Source organism: Salmo salar, chromosome 04, assembly GCF_965601325.2.
Source record: "Salmo salar chromosome 04, fSalSal1, whole genome shotgun sequence".
Taxonomy (NCBI): domain Eukaryota; kingdom Metazoa; phylum Chordata; class Actinopteri; order Salmoniformes; family Salmonidae; genus Salmo; species Salmo salar.
In genome coordinates, this window is record NC_138294.1 from 88,413,080 (window position 1) to 88,435,595 (window position 22,516).

General features: G+C 46.2%; 1 protein-coding gene across 6 annotated transcripts in view; it reads left to right on the forward strand.

Moving 5' to 3' along the window:
* mtmr4 (myotubularin related protein 4) overlaps positions 1–22,516 on the forward strand; it is a 125,724-nt gene that overhangs the window by 13,292 nt on the left and 89,916 nt on the right. For 2 of the 6 annotated variants that reach the window (XM_045717405.2, XM_082974775.1), the window contains exon 2: positions 8,743–8,844. In XM_045717405.2, the coding sequence (XP_045573361.1) occupies positions 8,812–8,844 (33 nt within the window). In that variant the 5' untranslated portion in view covers positions 8,743–8,811. Of the gene's footprint in view, positions 1–2,230; positions 2,597–8,742; positions 8,845–14,776; positions 14,927–22,516 lie in introns of those variants that run through there. The other 4 variants (XM_045717406.2, XM_045717404.2, XM_045717403.2 and 1 more) reach the window with 4 other exon arrangements.

The window sequence follows — 22,516 nt, forward strand, 5'->3', positions numbered from 1 at the left end:
TCCCTATAGGCTGTCTTGTCGGTGATCAGGCCTACCACGGTTGTGTCATCGGCAAACTTAATTATGTTGATGTGAGCCATGACCAGCTTTTCAAAATACTTCATGGCTACAGACGTGAGTGCTACAGGTCGGTAGTCATTTAGGCAGGTTACCTTAGTGTTCTTGGGCACAGGGACTTTGTTGGTCTGCTTAAAACATGTTGGTATTACAGACTCGGACAGGGAGAGGTTGAAAATGTCAGTGAAGACACTTGCCAGTTGGTCAGCGCATGCTCGCAGTACACGTCCTGGTAATCCGTCTGGCCCTGCGGCCTTGTGAATGTTGACCTGTTTAAAGTTCTTACTCACATCGACTGCGGAGAGCGTGATCACACACAGTTTTCCGGAACAGCTGGTGCTCTCATGCATGTTTTAGTGTTATTTGTAGGCTCGTGTCACTGGGCAGCTCTCGGCTGTGCTTTCCTTTTGTAGTCTGTAATGGTTTGCAAGCCCTGCAAAAATATATTCAACAGAGTTGTTTTACTGTGTCCACTTTTAATTGTGAGTTCCCAGCAAGGCTAATGGTCATTTGTAAGATGTTGTCCTGTCAGTCCAATTATACAAGTTAGAGTTTACCATGTAGTAAGGTAAGTGCAGGGTAAGGTGAGTAAAACCTATGTTAGTAATGATTGGTTGTTGTCATGTTGGCTGTTGGGAAATGCTCTCTGTGTGTGTGTGTGTGTGAAATTCTACTGTATTGTCAGTGCTGTCAAAATAGGTTTGACATGCAGCAACCTGCTTACAGCAGAGGAGAGGGTGTGGCAACTGGAACATCAGCAGAGATTAGTACATAAACTTTTTTTTAAAATGTCTGTGTGATAAGCATACACATTCTAAATTAAAATGCCACTGAGCTTTCATAAGCTGTTGAGTCATGTTTAGGAATTCCATTCCTCCATTTAAATTATTTGTGGATGAAAGGTGCACTACTGCATTTCACCCACATTTTGACCCAGATTTAGTAGTCACTCACTAGTCAGTGAATTACTGGCTTGTTTTTATTAAAGTTTAGGCTATCCTGTTGGCCTAAAGGTTACTTGAAAGAATAGATTAGGATTTGTATAGCAAGGAGACTGGTTTTTACTGGTATAGGCTACTGGTTTTGTTTAGGTGGAGCCGAGGGTGGTGCAGTTGGTGAAACCGAGACGAGTTGTGCCCTATTTCAGGCACAATAAAAATCAGTAAAAAAAAAAAAATGCCTAGTTCCGTCTTTATTTTTTATTTTTCTCTCAAATTCAGTTTTCTCTGTTTTTAGAACTTTTTTTTTTCTTCTGGTTTTCGCTCTCAAAATCACACTTAATAAAAATAAAAAATAAAATAATAATAGAAAACAACAAAATTGGATGTTCAAAGTCCACAACAATGCTTAAACCACATCAGGAGACCACTTTTTGAGGTCTGGGGAAAAGTCATAACATTTTATTTTTGGGGTGTAGATACCCTTTTTAATTGAAGGATACTTGCATGGTTAGCTGTGTTTCTGTAGCACACAGGATTGCAGTGTTTGCATCAATCCAGTGAGGATTTGTTTAGCTAATAAACATATAATTCTGCCAGGTAGGGATACTTTGTAGTTTAAAGGTGTAATATGCAGAAATCGCTTCGCCGTTTCCTGATTTGCTGAAATTCGAATAGGTTGCCTAGTTTCAGTTTGTGACAAAAGAAATGCAGAGAATCATTGTACCATCCTAACCCGCTGTGAAATATCTTTTCAATAACCAAAAATATTATATTTTCTGCTGTTTTGAAGCTGGTGTTCAAAACACGAAAATATTTGACGCAAAAACGTAACATAAGAACGGGAAGTGTAGAAATGTCCCACAGAACATATCTACCGCTTCTTAGACTTGCTTTCAATGAGAAGGACTCACCCTTCTATAGGAATTTAATCGGGTCACCCAAAAAGATACATATTGCAGCTTTTAACATTTGAATTAAGGTTTTTGAGAAAGCCTTTCCATCTATCTGTCATAAAATGGTTGTCATTAGTATCTTTGCTAGTGTCTACACACAGTGGTAGACAAACAGGGGTGGGGCATTTCCACACCATTGCCTCTTGAGACAGTTGAAGGATTTAATATATATATAAATGTCTTTGACTAATACAGTTCAATACATTAAGTTGATTTCCTACTAAAGTTCAATAAAATATATAGTTGAATTCTGTTTTTTTATTTCTGTATTCCGTCCACGTTCTAATCGCAGACTTTCTAGGGCCCTACCTATAGAAAATATCCCTTCACATGGTCTGAACGAGATGGAGGGAGAAAGCGAGAGGGACAGTAGGAGAAAGAGGAGCACAGAGAGAGAGAGAGAGAGAGAGAGAGACAGACAGACAGAGAGGGAGAGACCAGGAGCACGTAGAGAGGGTGTGAGAGCAGAGGGAAGTCATGCTGCTGATTACAACCAGAGTGAGTTGGAGAGACGGAGCACTACATACTACTGCTTTCACTTCACCTTCACGTTGGGGGCGAGAAAAGTTGAACAAAACAATTTGTTTTTGTTTTTAACAAAGGAATCTTGTTTTTAACAAAGCACTACTAATCAGCTTCACTCGGGTAAGAAATGCTGGATTTTAGAATGACGATTATTTTGTAGTGAAACACACAGGTTTTTTTTTTCTCTGTTTGTTTGAAGACTTGGTGTGCAGTGTGCAGAAGGGGGTGTGTCAGTCTTACAGAGAAGTGAGAGGAGCGTGTGTAGTGCTCCGTGAGAAGCAGTAGGAAGCCTTAGACTAATAATAGGACGATCAACTAGTAATAATACCGCTACAGAGTAGACTAATTACTACTGTAGACAGAGAGGGAAAGCACACTGCTGTTATGTTAAAGGTGCAATATGCAACAACAACAAAAATTAATAGTTCACTTATATTCAATTTGTGACAATGAGCTATGTATAATGTAGAGAATAACTGTACCATCTAAACCGCTGTGAAATATATTTTCAATCACCAAAAATATTGTGTTTTTAAAAAAAAATGTTTTTGAAGCTGGTGTACAAAAGCGAAAGTGAAAGACAGCAAAAAAAAAAAAAACTTAAGAACGGTAAACATAGAAATAGCTCACATAGAACAGAAAAAAAAAAATCTATAGCTCGGCATTTCTATATGAATTTGGTTAGGTCGCCGAAAAATGTACATATTGCAGCTTTAATGTTATACTTGGTGCCTGTTATGTTTTAAATATTGTTTCTCGCACAATGTGTTTACATTTTTTTTTTCTTTTCAAAAGGGAGTGCTAGTTGTGTCAGCCCACTCCTCACCGCCAGCTCTGTGCGTCTAGTAGCCAAATACACGTCGTTGTTTGTCACTATGGCGTGGTTATTTCTGTGTGTTTTTGTTTTCTTAATAAGGTTGTCATAAACCCTGCCTATTTGTACAGTTTACTCTTCTTTGTGTTAGATTTAGGCATAAGGTTAGCAGTGTGGTTGGTTAAAGTGATTTTTAAACCTAACATTAAAGAACCAAAAAGCTACATGTTTTTATGAATTCTTACAATATAGCTAATGTTGATTTCTTTTTTTCTTTGGGGGGGGCTGTGGAAACCATTTTTATTCACTTTACTTGAAGAAATTACATGTTTTTTTTTTATTACCATATGATTGACATTCTGTCATAGATGATGCATGTCCAGTTTGAACGCTAACGACTTGGTCTACACGTGGGCTAATGCATGTTCTGCTCAACTCCATGTAGTGAGTATCCGTTTAATGAATTAGGCTAGGCTAATAGAACTTAGCTGTTAGCACTCACTCGTTCATGGCCCTCAGTACATGGCCTCTATACTCTCCGTATCTTCTGATCAATCAACCTAATAAATCATAGCAATGCCAAGTATCGAAGTGCCTTGCTACTTGTCACTGAAGCCCAGGCATTTACTACTATATCTATGGCCAATCGTTGATGTTATGCCCAAACAGAACACCTATTGTGGGCGTGGTCTTTGGATCAGTCTGTTTGTGTACAGGTAATTAATTTTACCTCTGCCTCCTGTGTCAATATCCTCCGGTCATCTCTCTGTGGCTGGCCTTACGGCTGGCTGGGTTTGTTTACTGTGGCTGGCTGGGTGTGTTTACTGTGGCTGGCCTTACGGCTGGCTGGGTTTGTTTACTGTGGCTGGCTGGGTGTGTTTACTGTGGCTGGCTGGGTGTGTTTACTGTGGCTGGCCTTACGGTTGGCTGGATGTGTTTACTGTGGCTGGCTGGGTGTGTTTACTGTGGCTGGCTGGGTGTGTTTACTGTGGCTGGCCATACGGCTGGCTGGATGTGTTTACTGTGGCTGGCTGGGTGTGTTTACTGTGGCTGGCTGGGTGTGTTTACTGTGGCTGGCCTTACGGCTGGCTGGGTGTGTTTACTGTGGCTTGCTGGGTGTGTTTACTGTGGCTGGCTGGGTGTGTTTACTGTGGCTGGCTGGGTGTGTTTACTGTGGCTGGCTGGATGTGTTTACTGTGGCTGGCTGGGTGTGTTTACTGTGGCTGGCCTTACGGCTGGCTGGGTGTGTTTACTGTGGCTGCGTTCCAAATTGCTCCCTATATAGTGCACTACTTTGACCATACAACCTTTTCCCTAATACCTATAGATGGGTTGGCTGACTACGTCGCAAATGATGAGCGTGCATCGACGTGGCCGGATACCGTGTGTTGTTTATGATCTTGAATGGTCAGGTAACCGGCAACACTGATTCTGAATGGTCAGGTAACCGGCAACACTGATTCTGAATGGTCAGGTAACCGGCAACACTGATTCTGAATGGTCAGGTAACCGGCAACACTGATTCTGAATGGTCAGGTAACCGGCAACACTGATTCTGAATGGTCAGGTAACCGGCAACACTGATTCTGAATGGTCAGGTAACCGGCAACACTGATTCTGAATGGTCAGGTAACCGGCAACAATGATTCTGAATGGTCAGGTAACCGGCAACAATGTTTTGACCGATGTCATGTTTTATGCTAAAATGGCAAAGAAATCACTAGCTAGCTAACCGACAACTGTAACGATGTATTTGAGAGATCACAAGTTTTCAATAAACATTGGAGATCTCGTCCCATAGTTGAGCACATGTGGGTTTTGTCTCTGAACAACCAACCTGTCTATGGGCCTGGTCCAGAAGTATTGCACTATATAGGGAACAAGGTGCCATTTTTTTGAGACACAGGCTGTCATGGATCAAGGTTTCTAGTAACAACTCTTGAGAAATGTTGTTCGGTTTCCTCTTTCCTGTAAATTGTTGCTCATCCTATTAGAAGGCTTGTCAACTTGGATCAAGGTCCGTGTGGAGGGAGAGAAGGAGCAGCCTCAGAACGCTGTGTGTCTGCACGTGTCTTGGTGGAGTCTACTAGTCCAGCCTGGCCTTTTAAACACCGGCTGACTGGCTGACTGGCTGACTGGCTGACTGGCTGACTGGCTGACTGGCTGGCTGGCTGGCTGACTGGCTGGCTGGCTGACTGACTGGCTGACCGGCCGACCGACCGGCTGGCTGACTGGCTGACCGGCCGACTGGCTGGCCGACTGGCTGGCTGGCTGACTGGCTGACGAGACAGTACAACCTTCTTAGTCAAAGCTACTATCTGTGGCAGACAGCTTAACCAGCATCGCCACTATGTTTGGGTTCTTGTAGGTAGGGCCTAGGCCTAACGTAGCAGGTGTAAAAGAAACACCTGAAAGTACATACTGGTCTTGAGAGTGGGGGGGGAGGGGGGGGGACGGACTGTTCTGTTCTGCACTATTCAACCAATCCAGTAAATGTGGAGGAGGAGTTAAGATGGAGTGTCCAAAAAAGGAAGTCTTTCCATTTCACCTGAAAACTGGAACAACCAGTTGTTGGGGACTCTGCAGAGGCTAATCTCTAGGCTATATATTGGTGCAGGGTTTTTTTCTGGATTCAAAAGGGGCTTAGGTGGTGGGCGTGCTGGGGGAGAATGGGAGCGGGTAGCCCATTGGGCGTGACTGAATTCGGTCTGGGCCCTGGGCAAGAATTTGAGGCCCCCATCTTGGCGGTGGAGAGAATTGGTTTTTAAAACACATTTCCTGTGATTCCACACATTTTGCCATGGCTAATGTTGTGTTCTTATTCTGTAACAGAACAATCAATTCTCCAGAAGGTTTTTGTCTACCCTTTATTTGAATGATTGTTAGTTATAAAATACATACATACATGCATGCATACATACAGTGCATTTGGAAAGTATTCAGACCCTTTGACTTTTTCCACAGTTTGTTACGTTACAGCCTTATTCTAAAATGGATTTAAAAAAATAAAAAATAATCCCTCATCAATCTACACACAATACCTCATAATGACAAAGCGAAAACAGGTTTCTAGATTTCTTTCCAAATGTATTAAACTGATACCTTATTTACATAAGTATTCAGACCCTTTGTAATGAGACTTGAAATTGAGCTCAGGTGCATCCTGTTTCCATTGATCATCCTTGAGATGTTTCTACAACTTGATTGGAGTCCACCTGTGGTAAATTCAATTGATTGGACATGATTTGGAAAGGCACACACCTGTCTATATAAGGTCCCACAGTTGACAGTAGTAGCAAAAACCAAGCCATGGGGTCAAAGGAGTTGTCCGTAGAGCTCAGAGACAGGACTGTGTCAAGAAACAGATCTGGGGAAGGGTACCAAAACATTTCTGCAGCATTAAAGGTCCCCAAGAACACAGTGGCCTCCATCATTCTTAAATGGAAGAAGTTTGGAACCACCAAGACTCTTCCTAGAGCTGGCTGCCCAGCCAAACTGAGCAAAAAGGCGGAGAATATTCTTGGTCAAGGAGGTGACCAAGGACCCAATGGTCACTCTGACAGAGCTCCAGAGTTCCCCTGTGGAGATGGGAGAACCTTCCAGAAGGACAACCATCTCTGCAGCACTCCACCAATCCGGCCTTTATGGTAGAGTGGCCAGACAGAAGCCACTCCTCAGTAAAAGGCACATGACATCCCACTTGGAGTTGGCCAAAAGGCACCTAAAGACTCTCAGACCATGAGAAACAAGATTCTCTGGTCTGATGAAACCAAGATTGAACTCTTTGGCCTGAATGCCAAGTGTCAAGTCTGGAGGAAACCTGGCACCATCCCTACGGTTAAGTATGTTGGTGGCAGAATCATGCTGTGGGGATGTTTTTCAGTGGGAGGGACTGGGAGACTAGTCAAGATTGAGGGGAAAGATGAACGGAGCAAAGTAAAGAGAGAAATATGATGACCTGCTCAGGACTTCAGAATGGGGTCAAGGTTCACCTTCCAACAGGACAACAACCCTAAGCACATAGACAAGACAACGCAGGAGTGGCTTTGGGACAAGTCTCAATGTCCTTGAGTGGCCGAGCCAGAGTTCGGACTTGAACCCAATCGAAGATCTCTGGAGAGACCTGAAAACAGCTGTGCAGCAACGCTCCCCATCCAACCTGACAGCTTGAGAGGATCTACAGAGAAAAATGGGAGAAACTCCCCAAATACAGGTGCGCCAAGCTTGTAGAGTCATACCCAAGAAGACTTGTCTGTAATCGCTGCCAACGGTGCTTCAACAAAGTATGTAAATGTGATATTTAAGTTTTTAATAAATTTTTTTAAAAAGAATAGATTTGCAAAAAATTCTAAACCTGTTTTTTTTTTGTTTTTTTTGCTTTGTCATTATGGGGTGTTGTGTGACGATTGAGGGGGGGGGGAAACTATTTAATCAATTTTTAGAATAAGGCTGTAAAAGTAACAAAATGTAGATAAAGTCAAGGAGTCTGAATACTTTCCGAATGCACTGTAGGTCGAAGTTATCTTTTCTACATACTTTATATCTGAAAGCGTTTTTCCATCCTGAGACTGTATTTTAAAAATGCTTAGGTGGTCCTCCCAAGACTTTTTCTATACAGATAACATCCTGGGGTCTTGGTTCTGCCCAATCCATTTTAGCCAGCTCTGTTTGTCTTGACCACTGAAGGCCATGTCTCAAGGCCAGTGAAGTATAAACACATGAAATACTAAATGCCATAGCGGAGTCGTGAGCACTTAAAGGTTGCAAAAATTCAAATGAGTTCGCTTAATTTCAGTATGTGACAAAACAAGCAATGTGGAGTCATTGTACCATCTAAACTGCTGTGAAATATCTTTTCAATAACCCAAAATATTGTATTTTCAGCTGTTTGAAGCTGGTGTACAAAATCGAAAGTAAAAGGCACCAAAACGAAACTTAGAAATAGAACAGATCTACCGCTTCTTAGACTTGCTTTCAATGAGAATGACAGATCTATAACTGACATTTCTATGTGAATTTGATCAGGCCGCCCAATAAGTTACATATTGCAGCTTTTAAAGATCTCTAGTCTACTTCCTGTAAAACTAGTCAGGATCTTTTTACCACCTTTCACACATTTGACCAAATGTTCGTTTTCACTCTCACATAAAGAGCTGTTAGTAACTTTAATGATGGGTTGTGCAGTGCCTCTCTCTACCCAGGCTGACACACACACTCTCACACCCCCCTAAGTGTGTGTGTTTTTCCCCTATCAATGTCTTAACGCTGTGGGTGTCTATTTACTCTCTCAACCACTGTGTGTGTGTGTGTGTGTGTGTGTGTGTGTGTGTGTGTGTGTGTGGGGGGGTGTGTGTGTGTGTGGTGTGTGTGTGTGTGTGTGTGTGTGTGTGTGTGTGTGTGTGTGTGTGTGTGTGGTGTGTGTGTGTGTGTGTGTGTGTGTGTGTGTTGGCAGGAGACGTCGCTGACTCAGCGGAGCCCGGTAGAGGGGAGGAGAGACTGAGGGAGCTGGAGAGAAGCCAGTATGATTGGTGCAGAACAACAGACTGACAGCATGGTGAGCCAATCAGACAGCTCCATGGGAGGGAGAGGGGGAAGCTGCCATTTCATCTCTCACTGATTTATTCGTCTTCCTCTGACGTTTCTCACACAACTACAACACATTTTGACTACTATGCTTCAGTACTGAATGATACAGTGATGAAAATTGATTGACCCGATAACGATTATTGTTTTGAAATCTTACTTGCGTAATGGTATGGCTTCTCAGTATGTCATTGTTTTTATATCTATCTATTTATATATATAATATATGCATCTGACAATCGTCACCGTTAAAAAAAAACAACAACATTGCAGCCGTTTTCACATCCCTAAACCAAGTGGAGATTATTCTTCAAATGTTTCAATTAACTTCCCACTAAAACGTGCTGTGTTGGTAAGCCAATAGTATACCGGTCTTAGACGTGTCCCTGATTGGCTCTTTTCCATCACAGTGTTGAACACACCCCCTCATGACAGACAGAACCGAATAAATTCACATTTCTACATCGCCCTCACAATCATAAACACCCTGAGGACGGAGTAGCACCGGACCGTGTGGTCCGGGGCCCCAGACACGGTTGTACAATATCACTACTCTATAGTCTGGGAGTGTGTTCCCTAGAAACCAAATGAAATGCGGCGGGACCTACCTGAATTTGTCCAATAGAAAGTTTAGCTTTCGTTGCAAACTGTTACAGTAATGAATTCACCCTAGGCCTCATGGGTAATAAGAACTGAGCAGAAGCTATGACTTTCCAACATGCCTGTTTTTTATTTTTTTATAAATAAAATTTATTCTGTCTGCACATGACACAGTGGACAACACAGAGTTGGGTGTGGCAGTCTTAACCAGAGCCTGTTGGCAGCCATTGAGACTATTCCCAACACAAGCTATCGGTTAAGTGGTGAAACTGTCGGTCTGCAACTCTGCATGTCTGTCCACACATCTCTGGGTCGTTAGAGGTTCTCTCCTTCTCTGTATCCACATACAGTGCATAACAAAAATGACACTTCTCATCAATCTACACGCAATACCCCATAATGACAAAGCGAAACCAGGTCTTTAGACATTTTAGCAAACCTATAAAAAAAAAAAAACGAAAAAAAAACGTATTTAATAAGTATTCAGACCCTTTGCTATGACACTCAAAATTGAGCTCAGGTGCATCCTGTTTCCATTGATCATCCTTCAGATGTTTCTACAACATGATTTGAGTCCACCTGTGGTAAATTAAATTGATTGGACATGACAGAGCTCCAGAGTTCTTCTGTGGAGATGGGAGAACCTTCCAGAAAGACAACCATTTCTGTAGCACTTCACCAATCAGGCATTTATGGTAGAGTGACCAGATGGAAGCCACTCCTCAGTCAAAGGCAGCCTGCTTGGAGTTTGCCAAAATGCACCTAAAGACTCTCAGACCATGAGAAACAACATTCTCTGGTCTGATGAAACCAAGATTGAACTCTTTGGCCAAGCGTCTGGAGGAAACCTGGCACCATCCCTACGGTGAAGCATGGTGGTGGCAGAATCATGCTGTGGGGACGTTTTTCAGTGGGAGGGACTGGGAGACTAGTCAGGATCGAGGGAAAGATTAACGGTGCAAAATACAGAGAGATCCTTGATGAAAACTTGCTCCAGAGCGCTCAGGACCTCAGACTGGGGGGAAGGTTTACCTTCCAACAGGACAACGACCCTAAGCACACAGCCAAGACAAGTCTCTAAATGTCCTTGAGTGGCCAAGCCAGAGCCCAGACTTGAACATCTCAGGAGAGAAAATGGCTGTGCAGCGACGCTCCCCATCTAACCTGACAGGATCTGCAGAGAAGAATGGGAGAAACTCCCCAAATACACATGTGCCAAGCTTGTAGCTTCATACCCAAGAAGACTCGATGCTTCAACAAAGTACTGAGTAAAGGGTCTGATTTACTTATGTAAATGTGATATTTCCAGGGGGGGGTGAATAAATTAGCAAAAAAATTCTAAACCTGTTTTTGCTTTGTCCTTATAGGGTTTAATCAATTTTAGAATAAGACTGTATAACGTAACAAAGTCTTAGAAGTCAAATGTTCTGAATACTTTCTGAATGCACTGTATATCAGGAAGTATACACACTTAGCAGCAGAAGGTTAGAAACTGCGCCCTCTTGTGGGTGATGTAGGTACTACTTCTCAACACATGTCTTCTGTCAAGAAAAAGTGAAATAGATTGGGTGGCCTGCAGATTTGAAATGTTGTCAATACTTCTCTATAGAGCTGTTTTTCATATGGAGACATGACCGATCTACCACCTGTCTCCTCCTCAGAGGACTCCCTAGTAGGAATGTATTGATGATTGAGGTATTGGGTCACTGTGGTCCGTTTACAGCTTACCCACTCCACCTAAAGTCCATGGTCTGTCTCTGCTGTAGTAGTGGACGGCAGGAGTTTTGTAAACGAGAACCTTCCTCCACCTGCTAGACATAAGAGACGATGATAATACTATATCAGCCTGGTAACCATCAACAGCTACACACACATTCCATGTGGTTGGTTGGGTGAGTGGAGGGATGGATGGATGGATGGATGGATGGCCTCCTTTCCTAAAAATAAAACTGTGGAGACATCGGATACAGGAGGCCATATCTGGAGCTCGCTGTCTGACTGCTCCGGATGGGCCGAGGGAGGAACGAGAGAGGCACACTAAGCCACAGTGTGGAGAGCCAGCCAGCCAGTCAGCCAGCCAGCCAGCCAGTCAGCCAGTCACACCACCAGACATGAGAACCCTAATGTGCCCTCTAACCCTCTCAGATAGGATACATAGGGACACGTTGGTCACACACGGGAGGGTGGTTTTAATCCTTCACTACTTCACAGTGACAGTGCACGGCTACATACGTGTGTGATGTCTCCACATCTACAGTACCAGTCAAAGGTTTGGCCGCACCTACTCATTCAAGGGTTTTTCTTTATTTTTTTTACTATTTTCTACGCTGTAGAAATAATAGTGAATACATCAAACTATGAAATAACACTAATGGAACCATGTAGTAACCAAAAAAAGTGTTAAACAAATAAAAAATAAAAAAAACATGAGGTTCTTCAAAGTAGCCACACTTTGCCTTGATGACAGCTTTGCACACTCTTGGTATTCTTTCAACCAGCTTCATGAGGTAGTCACCTGGAATGCTTTTCCAACCGTCTTGAAGGAGTTCCCACATATGCTGAGCACTTGTTGGCTGCTTTTCCTTCCCTCATCCCAAACCATCTCGATTGGGTTGAGGTCGGGTGATTGTGGAGGCCAGGTCATCACTCTCCTTCTTGTTCAGATAGCCCTAACACAGCCTGGAGGTGTGTTTTGAGTCATTGCCCCGTTGAAAAATAAAAGTTGCACTAAGAGTAAACCAGATGGGATGGTGTATCGCTGCAGAATGCTGTGGTAGCCATGCTGGTTAAGTGTGCCTTGAATTCTAAATAAGTCACCAGCAAAGCACTCCCACACCATCCCACCACCTCCTCCATGCTTCACGGTGGGAACTACACATGCGGAGATCATTCGTTCACCTACTCTGCGTCTCACAAAGACAGAGCAGTTGGAACCAAAAATCTCATTTGGACTCAAATCAGACCAAAGGACACATTTACAGCGGTCTAATGTCCATTGCTCGTGTTTCTTGGCCCATGCAAGTCTCTTCTTCTTATCAGTGTCCTTTTAGTAGTGGTTTATATGCAGCAATTCGACTTTTCTCTTCTCCTAAGGGAACATTCAAGATGACAGAAGCCAACCATCTAATCTCATGATGTATGCAGTGAAAAAGCACTTTAGCGTAATCTGGTCCCCTTTGCCAGTTGCCTGCCCCTCTCTGTTTGACGTACATTGCGGCTGTAGTGGTTCCATACAGCACATTAAGATAATGAAACGATGTCATGCACCAGAAGGCCTCCGTACCCGCCCCGCTCCTACCTCTAGCTTGGTGTTCTGAGGTTCTCCTCTCTGTTAGCCAGTCACGATCCACCGATACGGACTTCTGTCTGCGTGCCCCTCTGGTTTAAGACGTCTACATACTAGGCTCTGTTTGCTCCTAGCAGAACTCGGGCTAGGTGCTAAGCGAACGTCTGCTCGCGTGCTCCCTAAAAGACCTTCACTTACAAAACGAGAAACTGCAGTATTACTATTTTTGTCCCTCTTGGGACACCGTAGCCAGTACACTTCCTCAAAATAGTCCAAGTTTAATGTAAGATTAATCAAGAAATTACGTTTTTGCTGAGGAGGTCTTAGTTACAATTTTTCATCAAGCTAAGATGTTTTGGTGTAGTATTTCTCAAATGGAAAAAATGTGCATGAAAGCTGTCATTCAAGGAGAGACTAGTTAACAGTTCATTCAAGAATCCTGTCCATAGTTCCCACTCCTACTAGGAGTAGTACTGTTGACCAATCACCGAAGGGGCCTAGAACTTACACTTGCTTTAAAAAAAAGAAAGAACTTGTTGTGCACGAACAGCTTAAAATAAATCCTGAACACCAAACGTCACCATTTCATAATATGTGCGCACCTCGTTTCGACTGGATAGCATGCGACAGGCGTTAGGGACGCTGTATGTAAGTAGTGTACACTCACACCCTCCCTTAGGGAGCAGGCGAGCGTGCAACTGTATCTGGGAACAGTGCAGTGATGTACTGCAGCTCACTCAGACAGCACCAAGGAGACCCTCAGGAAGGGGGGGAGGTGGGGGGGAGGGGGTGAAAGGAAGGGGCAGGGCTGCTGTTAGAATGCTGTGTCACTGGAGCTCTCTGCGCTGGCTTCCCCTCTCCTCATCCCTCCATTCTCTGATCCGTCCTTCCCTATATCACACTCAGTCAATCGCTGCCAACGGGATGGCTTGAAGACACTCACACTAACAGCGACAGTGTCTTTTTTTTCTGATGCAGGGGTGTCAATGTAAATAAAGGTGAAATAAATAAAATAATAAAAATGTAGGAAGGAAAATAAACCTTGTGAAAAAGGTGTTCCATGTGAAAACATATTTCTGATCGTTTATCTGTGTGTGTGTGTGTGTGTGTGTGTGTGTGTGTGCGTGCCCCTGAGTAGTGCGTGGTGGTCCGTTGTGGTGCGGTCCCTGAGATGGTTGAAGCGCTGGCTGTAGCATCCTCAGGCTCTGCCATCCGCTGCTGTGGGTAGAGGCTGCTCTGCCGTGGGTAGAGGCTGCTCTGCCGTGGGTAGAGGCTGCTCTGCCGTGGGTAGAGGCTGCTCTGCCGTGGGTAGAGGCTGCTCTGCCGTGGGTAGGGGCTGCTCTGCCGTGGGTAGGGGCTGCTCTGCCGTGGGTAGAGGCTGCTCTGCCGTGGGTAGAGGCTGCTCTGCCGTGGGTAGAGGCTGCTCTGCCGTGGGTAGAGGCTGCTCTGCCGTGGGTAGAGGCTGCTCTGCCGTGGGTAGAGGCTGCTCTGCCGTGGGTAGAGGCTGCTGCCTGCCTGCGACGAGATGGATCTCGGTGAAGGGTGAACAGGGATGGAGTGGGGAAGGGAGGGAGGATGTGATAACGGGGGGGGGGGGGGCTTGGGGGGGAGAGAGCACGTGATTGGGTAAGGTAGGAGATGCGCATGGCATGGTGATGGGTGGAGCTTAGCATCAGGCAATTCCTCCTCTCTCGCTTCTCTCTCTCTCATGCTGTATTCTCATTCTTCCTCTCACGTCTAGTAGGTCCGCCTGCTTCCCTCTTTCTTTTCCTTTCTCCTCTCCTCTTTCTGGGCTATTTCAGTGGACTCTGTCGTTCTTACAGACTATCCACTTCCTTCCCGACTTAGTCTGAGCAACAGGGGGTCTTTCCAGGCACCTGCTCTCCCTCACTCTGTTTTCATCTCATCTCTCTCTGGGGGAGGGGGGGGGGGAGGAGGGTGAGGAGGACTGAGGTTGGGGGTGTGTCGCACCGCTGTCCCGGAGCACCTCCTGGGGCACGAGCGGGGAGAGGCAAAGCGGTGTGGAGGGAGGAGGGTAATGCAGGCCCGTGGTGCTCCCTTCATCGTCCATGTTACTGCTCCTCTGTAGACTGTGTGTCCGGAGACAGCCCGGTCTCTCATCATGAGCCTGGCAGATCGGGTCGCCTGCTCTTTGCTCAACTGCTTTGTAAGTGGCTCTATGGTCCTTTTTTCAAATTCTTGTGTGTGTGTGTTGTGCGCAAGTTTCGATCTCTTTTGTGTGTGCTACTCCCCTTCCTGTGCAGCGTGTGTTTGTGGGTGCCCCTGGGAGAGGGGGGGTTCCGGGGGGGGGGGGGCTTTGAGTCTGAGTCTGTCGGTTCTAATGGAGGACATGGAGCCATGTCAGGGGGGTAGAGCTCCAATAGAGAAGTGACTGTTAGCTTAGCCTACCTAGCCTCTCCAGTAGAGAATAGAGCGACTGTGCTAGCCTAGCCTACCTAGCCTCTCCAGTAGAGAGTGGAGCGACTGGGCTAGCCTCTCCAGTAGAGAATAGAGTGACTGTCCTAGCCTACCTAGTAGAGAATAGCGCGACTGTGCTAGCCTAGCCTACCTAGCCTCTCCAGTAGAGAATAGTGTCTGTGCTAGCCTAGCCTACCTAGCCTCTCCAGTAGAGAATAGAGCGACTGTGCTAGCCTAGCCTACCTAGCCTCTCCAGTAGAGAATAGAGCGACTGTGCTAGCCTAGCCTACCTAGCCTCTCCAGTAGAGAGTGGAGCGACTGGGCTAGCCTCTCCAGTAGAGAGTGGAGCGACTGGGCTAGCCTCTCCAGTAGAGAGTGGAGCGACTGGGCTAGCCTCTCCAGTAGAGAATGGAGCGACTGTGCTAGTCTAGCCTACCTAGCCTCTCCAGTAGAGTGTGTAGCGACTGTGCTAGCCTAGCCTACCTAGCCTCTCCAGTAGAGTGTAGCGACTGTGCTAGCCTAGCCAGGCTTAGAGAAGGCTGTGTTGTATTATACAGCAGGAGTCGTGCTATAGTGACGTATGAGGAGGAGAAGCGAGACTGGGACTGTGCTAGCGTAGTAGCCAGCCTCTGAGCAGTAGCGCGTGATCTGAGTCGTGCTGTAGGGATGTACTGTGTGAGGAATATAAATAATAAATGACTAATGTTACAGCAGTGGCAGGCAGGTGGTGGGGTTGGATGGTACTGTTCTCTGTTATCGATGCTACTGCTGCTGATGTGCGCTGTCTGCAGTTTCTCTGCTCTGGCACGTGGGGGAGGTAATGGGGAGGAGGGGGAGAAGTAGTTGGTTGTCTTCGTAATAGAGTCTCCGTAGTGAACCAGGGTCTCTGTCTCAATTACTTAAAAGACTTGACAGGCCTTGAAAACAATATGGTTACTTCTCATCAGGCTGGCTTTTGCCCGGTCACTTCTCCTCATCAGGCTGGCTTTTACCCGGTCACTTGTATCAGATCAGTGCAATGAAGGAGAGGCGGCGAGGAGAGGACAGATTTTTGGGGGAGCGGGGGGGGGGGGGGGGAATTGAGAGTTCAGCCGAAGGTCCTCAGGTTAACCTCATCTGGGCTCTCCAAACCCCCCAACCAAAACCACTCACAAGCCCATAGGTGAGCTCTGATTAGCTAAGGCGCTGCATTATGAAACTGAATATTTGGTTTCATAATGTCCCAAGCTGGCACCAGTACCTGAGCTTTTGCTTTTGGCATTACCAACACAAATTATTTCCAGAGTTAAGTTTCTAGCACTCATCTGCTAGCTTGCATCGAACATTTATTTTGGCAAACCACTTGTTTTTTTTTCTCAAACTCCATTCCCCGCATCCCCATTCATCTCTCCCTCTGACTCGGTCATGTTTGTTTCTGCTGCCAATATATTCCTTTTGCCAAATTGAGCCAAAAAAGCCTAATGTAATTGATTAGTTTCTGTTTCCAAGACTCGGGTGCAATTTTAGCCCTCTTGTCCTCTGTGTTGGCTAAGTGAATCAGAAGGCGTGCAACTGGAGCTCTCCCTCTCTGCCCCTGGCCCGGACCCGGGAGAGCTCCCTCTCTGCCCCTGGCCCGGACCCGGGAGAGCTCCCTCTCTGCCCCTGGCCCGGACCCGGGAGAGCTCCCTCTCTGCCCCTGGCCCGGACCCGGGAGAGCTCCCTCTCTGCCCCGGACCCGGGAGAGCTCCCTCTCTGCCCCGGACCCGGGAGAGCTCCCTCTCTGCCCCGGACCCGGGAGAGCTCCCTCTCTGCCCCTGGCCCTGACCCGGGAGAGCTCTCTCTCTGCCCCTGCCCTGGACCCGGGAGCTCTCTCTCTGCCCCTGCCCTGGACCCGGGAGAGCTCCCTCTCTGTCCCTGGCCCGGACCCGGGAGAGCTCCTATCAAGTGGCTCCCTGACTGACTGGCACCTAGGCTACAAGCCCTATGAGTACCTGCTAGCAGCTAGGTCCTGGGTAGTATTCAGTTCTCTTGCTCTCTCTCCCTCTTCGTGTGAGAGAGTGCACATCTTGCGCTCGCTCTCTCATACTCCCTTTCTCACACCCACACACCCACACTCACACCCTCCCGTTCAAAGCTAGAAATTTGGAATGACTGGGAGTGAATGGTAGCAGCACAAAGTTAACCCAAATTTAATTATTTGATTGTGAATTACTTAGTGAACACATAACTACTTTACTATCATTCTGTTAATTTAGACATTTTATCTACAGCCACTTTATTCATGGATGTCCTGACCTCTGGTCACGCTTCACTGCTAATCCTGTAGAATTAGACACGGCGCTGGTCCAATGAATGTGTTTATTTTCAAACACTTCCACACGTTGTCTTTAACTTTCCCATCTTCAGAGGCACTTCAGGCTACCTCAGTTTTGCCTGATTGTTTGTGCAACTTTCTGTTCCTGTTTGAAAAAGTTGCGATAGCCAGGACACCCGAGGTCACGGCAAAATTGCATTCCATGTCCAGGGGTGCGACCATTACGCGACTCTTAATTTGTCGTTTCTGTTGGACAAATTAAGATAGGTTACTGTTTGCTTCCGTTTTGAGTCTTAAACGGTAGTCAGTTTTCGTGATGAATATACGCCCCAGGCCTCGGCCCGGTCGTTGATCCATGATGTCACAGTTAGCAGAACTTCCAGGCATTCTCTCGGATGTCCCTGTCGTTGTTCTGATGGATAGATTATCCTCTGTGACGCGGAGCTCTATGACCTTTAACAGGTTTCAACACGTAATCACTGCACATTGCTGTACGTGTGTGTGTGTATGAATCAACAAAAGAGTTGAGGCTTTTCTCGAAGCCCGGGGAGAGGCCCTGTGCTTATTGAACAATCAGCCCAACCCATGACGTCGCTGCGTCTCAGTCTGGTGAAGCCCTCTAGGAACACACTGGTCTATGAAATATAAACAACCTTGGAGGAGATGAGGTGGACTAGGTATGATTCATCCACCGCTCTGCCATCCGTCCCTAAACTGGGCCTCCCACTAGTCTGCCCACTGTTGCCGACGCTGGGACAGTCCCCCTGAGCACTTTCTCTGGTGCTCTGTCTATATCCCTCTTCTCTATTTTATCTATCTTGCTCCGATGCTTTCTTGCTGTCTCTATCAGTCTGAATCTCACCCACTTCTCTGTCTCACCGTCTCTCTGTCTCTCTCTGTGTGTGTGTTTTTGCCTCGGTGCGTACGACCAGAGCTCTCCTGTTTCACTGGAACCTGTACTGTAGTCACTTGTCATAAACTCAGCAAAAAAATAAACGTCCCTTTTTCAGGACGCTGTCTTTCAAAGATAATTCGTAAAAATCCAAATAACTTCACAGATCTTCATTGTAAAGGGTTTAAACACTGATTCCCATGCTTGTTCAATGAACCATGAACAATTAATGAACATGCACCTGTGGAACGGTCGTTAAGACACTAACAGCTTACAGACGGTAGACAATTAAGGTCACTGTTATGAAAACTTAGGACACTAAAGAGTCCTTTCTACTGACTCTGAAAAACACCAAAAGAAAGATGCCCAGTGTCCCTGCTCATCTGCGTGAACGTGCCTTAGGCATGCTGCAAGGAGGCATGAGGACTGCAGATGTGGCCAGGGCAATAAATTGCAATGTCCGTACTGTGGGACGCTTAAGACGGCGCTACAGGGAGACAGGACGGACAGCTGATCGTCCTCGCAGTGGCAGACCACGTGTAACACCACCTGCACAGGATCGGTACATCCGAACATCACACCTGCGGGACAGGTACAGGATGGCAACAACAACTGCCCGAGTTACACCAGGAACGCACAATCCCTCCATCAGTGCTCAGACTGTCCGCAATAGGCTGAGAGAGGCTGGACTGAGTGCTTGTAGCCTTGTTGTAAGGCAGGTCCTCACCAGACATCACTGGCAACAATGTTGCCTATGGGAACAAACCCACCTTCGCTGGACCAGACAGGACTGGCAAAAAGTGCTCTTCACTGACGAGTTCCAGTTTTGTCTCACCAGGGGTGATGGTCGGATTCACGTTTATCGTCGAAGGAATGAGCGTTACACCGAAGACCTGTATTCTGGAGCAGGATCAAGGTGGAGGGTCCGTCATGGTCTGGGGTGGTGTGTCACAGCATCATCGGACTGACCTTGTTGTCATTGCAGGCAATCTCAACGCTGTGCGTTACAGGGAAGACATCCTCCTCCCTCATGTGGTATCCTTCCTGCAGGCTCATCCTGACATGACCCTCCAGCATGACAATGTCACGAGCCATACTGCTCGTTCTGTGCTTGATTCCCTGCAAGACAGGAATGTCAGTGTTCTGCCATGACCAGCAAAGAGCCCGGATCTCAATCCCATTGAACACGTCTGGGACCTGTTGGATCGGAGTGTGAGGGCTAGGGCCATTCTCCCCCCCCCCCAGAAATGTCCGGGAACTTGCAGGTGCCTTGGTGGAAGAGTGGGGTAACATCTCACAGCAAGAACTGGCAAATCTGGTGCAGTCCATGAGGAGGAGATGCACTGCAGTACTTAATGCAGCTGGTGGCCACACCAGATACTGACTGACTTACTTTTGATTTTGACCTATTATTCAATTTCTGTTAGTCACATGTCTGTGGAACTTGTTCAGTTTATGTCTCAGTTGTTGAATCTTGTTATGTTCATACAAACATTTACACACGTTAAGTTTGCTGAAAATAAACGCATTTGACGTTTTCTTTTTCTGTTGAGTTCATAACCTTCAAACCCCAGATACGTAATCTACCAGAAAGAAGTAAAGACTCACACACACACACTCTCTGATAAATACAGTATACAATACTAATACCGGGCTTCTGGAATAATCCAGAGAATTTTAATCCAGTCAGATTAGGTCAAAAGCACCGGTCTCCCGACGAGTAACGACACGACTGCACATTGTCTCCAAGGAAGAATTGGGTGAGAAACTAGCAAGAAGAAGCAATTCTCTCAGTGGGAGAAAAAAAAAAAGGACCATTTTTTGGGGGGGTTTCCATAGCAACCGCACTCATTCAGATTTATTCAGGATGGCGGCACATGTTCGTATTCCTTTCCTTTGTCTGCCTGACTACCGGTCTGTGAATACCTGTCTGTGCCTGACTACCGGTCTGTGAATACCTGTCTGTGCCCGACTACCGGTCTGTGAATACCTGTCTGTGCCCGACTACCGGTCTGTGAATACCTGTCTGTGCCTGACTACCGGTCTGTGAATACATGTCTGTGCCTGACTACCGGTCTGTGAATACCTGTCTGTGCCTGACTACCGGTCTGTGAATACCTGTCTGTGCCCGACTACCGGTCTGTGAATACCTGTCTGTGCCCGACTACCGGTCTGTGAATACCTGTCTGTGCCTGACTACCGGTCTGTGAATACCGGTATGTGCCTGACTACCGGTCTGTGAATACCTGTCTGTAAATGCCTGACTGCGGGTCTGTGGATACCTGACTACCGGTCTGTGAATACCTGTCTGTAAATGCCTGACTGCGGGTCTGTGGATACCTGACTACCGGTCTGTGCCTGACTACCGCCACAGATTTTATTTTATTCCTAATGTTCTCTCTGTGTGTGTGTGTGTGTGTGTGTGTGTGTGTGTGTGTGTGTGTGTGTGTGTGTGTGTGTGTGTGTGTGTGTGTGTGTGTGTGTGTGTGTGTGTGTGTGTGTGTGTGTGTGTGTGTGTGTGTGTGTGTGTGTGTGTGTGTGTGTCCAGTAATTCCTGTAAATGGAGTCTCAGTCACTCAAAGGGATTTGAACGCCATTGTTTTTAAGAGCAGTAGGGACATCCCCGTTGACCTCCTGGTGGTCTTAATCTGTACTGCGGCTGATCCCCTTCAGAGGAACAGGATGTATAGTTATCAACCTATCACATTGGCTGAGGTCTGGTTATAGTATGCCCAGGTTTGATGTTGGTACTGAGGAGGATGAGAGAGAGAGAGGGAGGGAGCGTTGGGATGTTTGGCGTGTTCTCCAGGTCCAGTGTTCCGACTCCGTGCTCGTCGTGGGGGGGGTACAGTGACGAAGCAAAAAATGCATTGTTGGCTCGTCCGGTCACAGCCGTACAGCAGACCCTGTTCTTCCTGGCTTTGCCTGCTGGGACAGAGGCTGAACGTTTCTCTCCTTCAATCTATCCTGATTTGTATGTGGAAGTGGATAGTATCATCCTCAGATGGGCCGAGGGAGAGAGACTAATAACAAATGAATTGGCAGACTTTTGTTTGCCTCTTGTGTCTGGCTGCCCGGTGTTTTTTTGTTTTGTCTCTTTCCTCTGCTGCTGTGACTGGTATAGTCCGGTATGGTAGAGGTCTGATTTATTCAGCCCCGCTCCTCCCCACTTCCCCCAGCTTTTCATACCGCACCTGCCCACACCCACTGGGCTTTCTGTCCGACTCTCTCCCGCTACCACAAGAACCCGTCCCAATCGGTGTTACTGGGCTATATCAGCCAATGCACTAGACCTACTGTAGTTTGAAGAGGGCAGAGTTGAGGAGACTTACACTTTCTCTTGAGCTACGTTTTTCATAGCCTACCTTTTTTTAGGAGGACGATTTGCGTGCCGAGATAAATGGGATATCAATATTTATTGATAAAATGAGAACGCACGGTGGTTGCCTATGCGAGCGACGCGCCTTTTTATCAATTTTTTTTTCAATGACGATAACATGTTTTGGATTGCACACTAAACATGTTGGATTACGTAATGAAAAAAAGATGGGACTGTAGAATTGATTATGTATCATTGATGCAACGACCCTGTCGGTTTGATCGAGGCGCGGTTCCATTATGAGTTTATAGTGCAGTATTAATGGGACGGGAGCCTGCGCCAGCCGCCGCTTGTTGCCCCATTTACCGCGAAAGTACACTGCATGCTGGGAAAACTGACGAGGGAGTGCTGAGCAGAGCAGGAATACTCCATAACAGCGTCCAGCTACTAAATGTTGCCAACTCATCCACTACAGAGTGAGTTGTGCAGGAAGAAGATAAAAAGGAACAGAGAGACTGCTGGATTATTCCCTGCCTGCCTGTGTTTTGTGCGTGTGGGTTAGTTCATTACATCTCTGTGAGAGGGTGCTATGTAGCCATTCCTTATACAGTCATTTATAGCTCTGGTCTGACACTTCTCTGTGTGGTGGTTGGGAGAATGCCAAGAGTGTGCAAAGTTGTCAAGGAATCACAAATATAACATCTATTTTGATTTGTTTAACACCCCCTTCCCCCCCTCAATATGTGTTATTTTATAGTTTTGAATAACCCTTGAATGAGTAGGTATATGCAAACTGTTGACTGGTACTGTATGTCAGCACTCCAGTTTAACATAA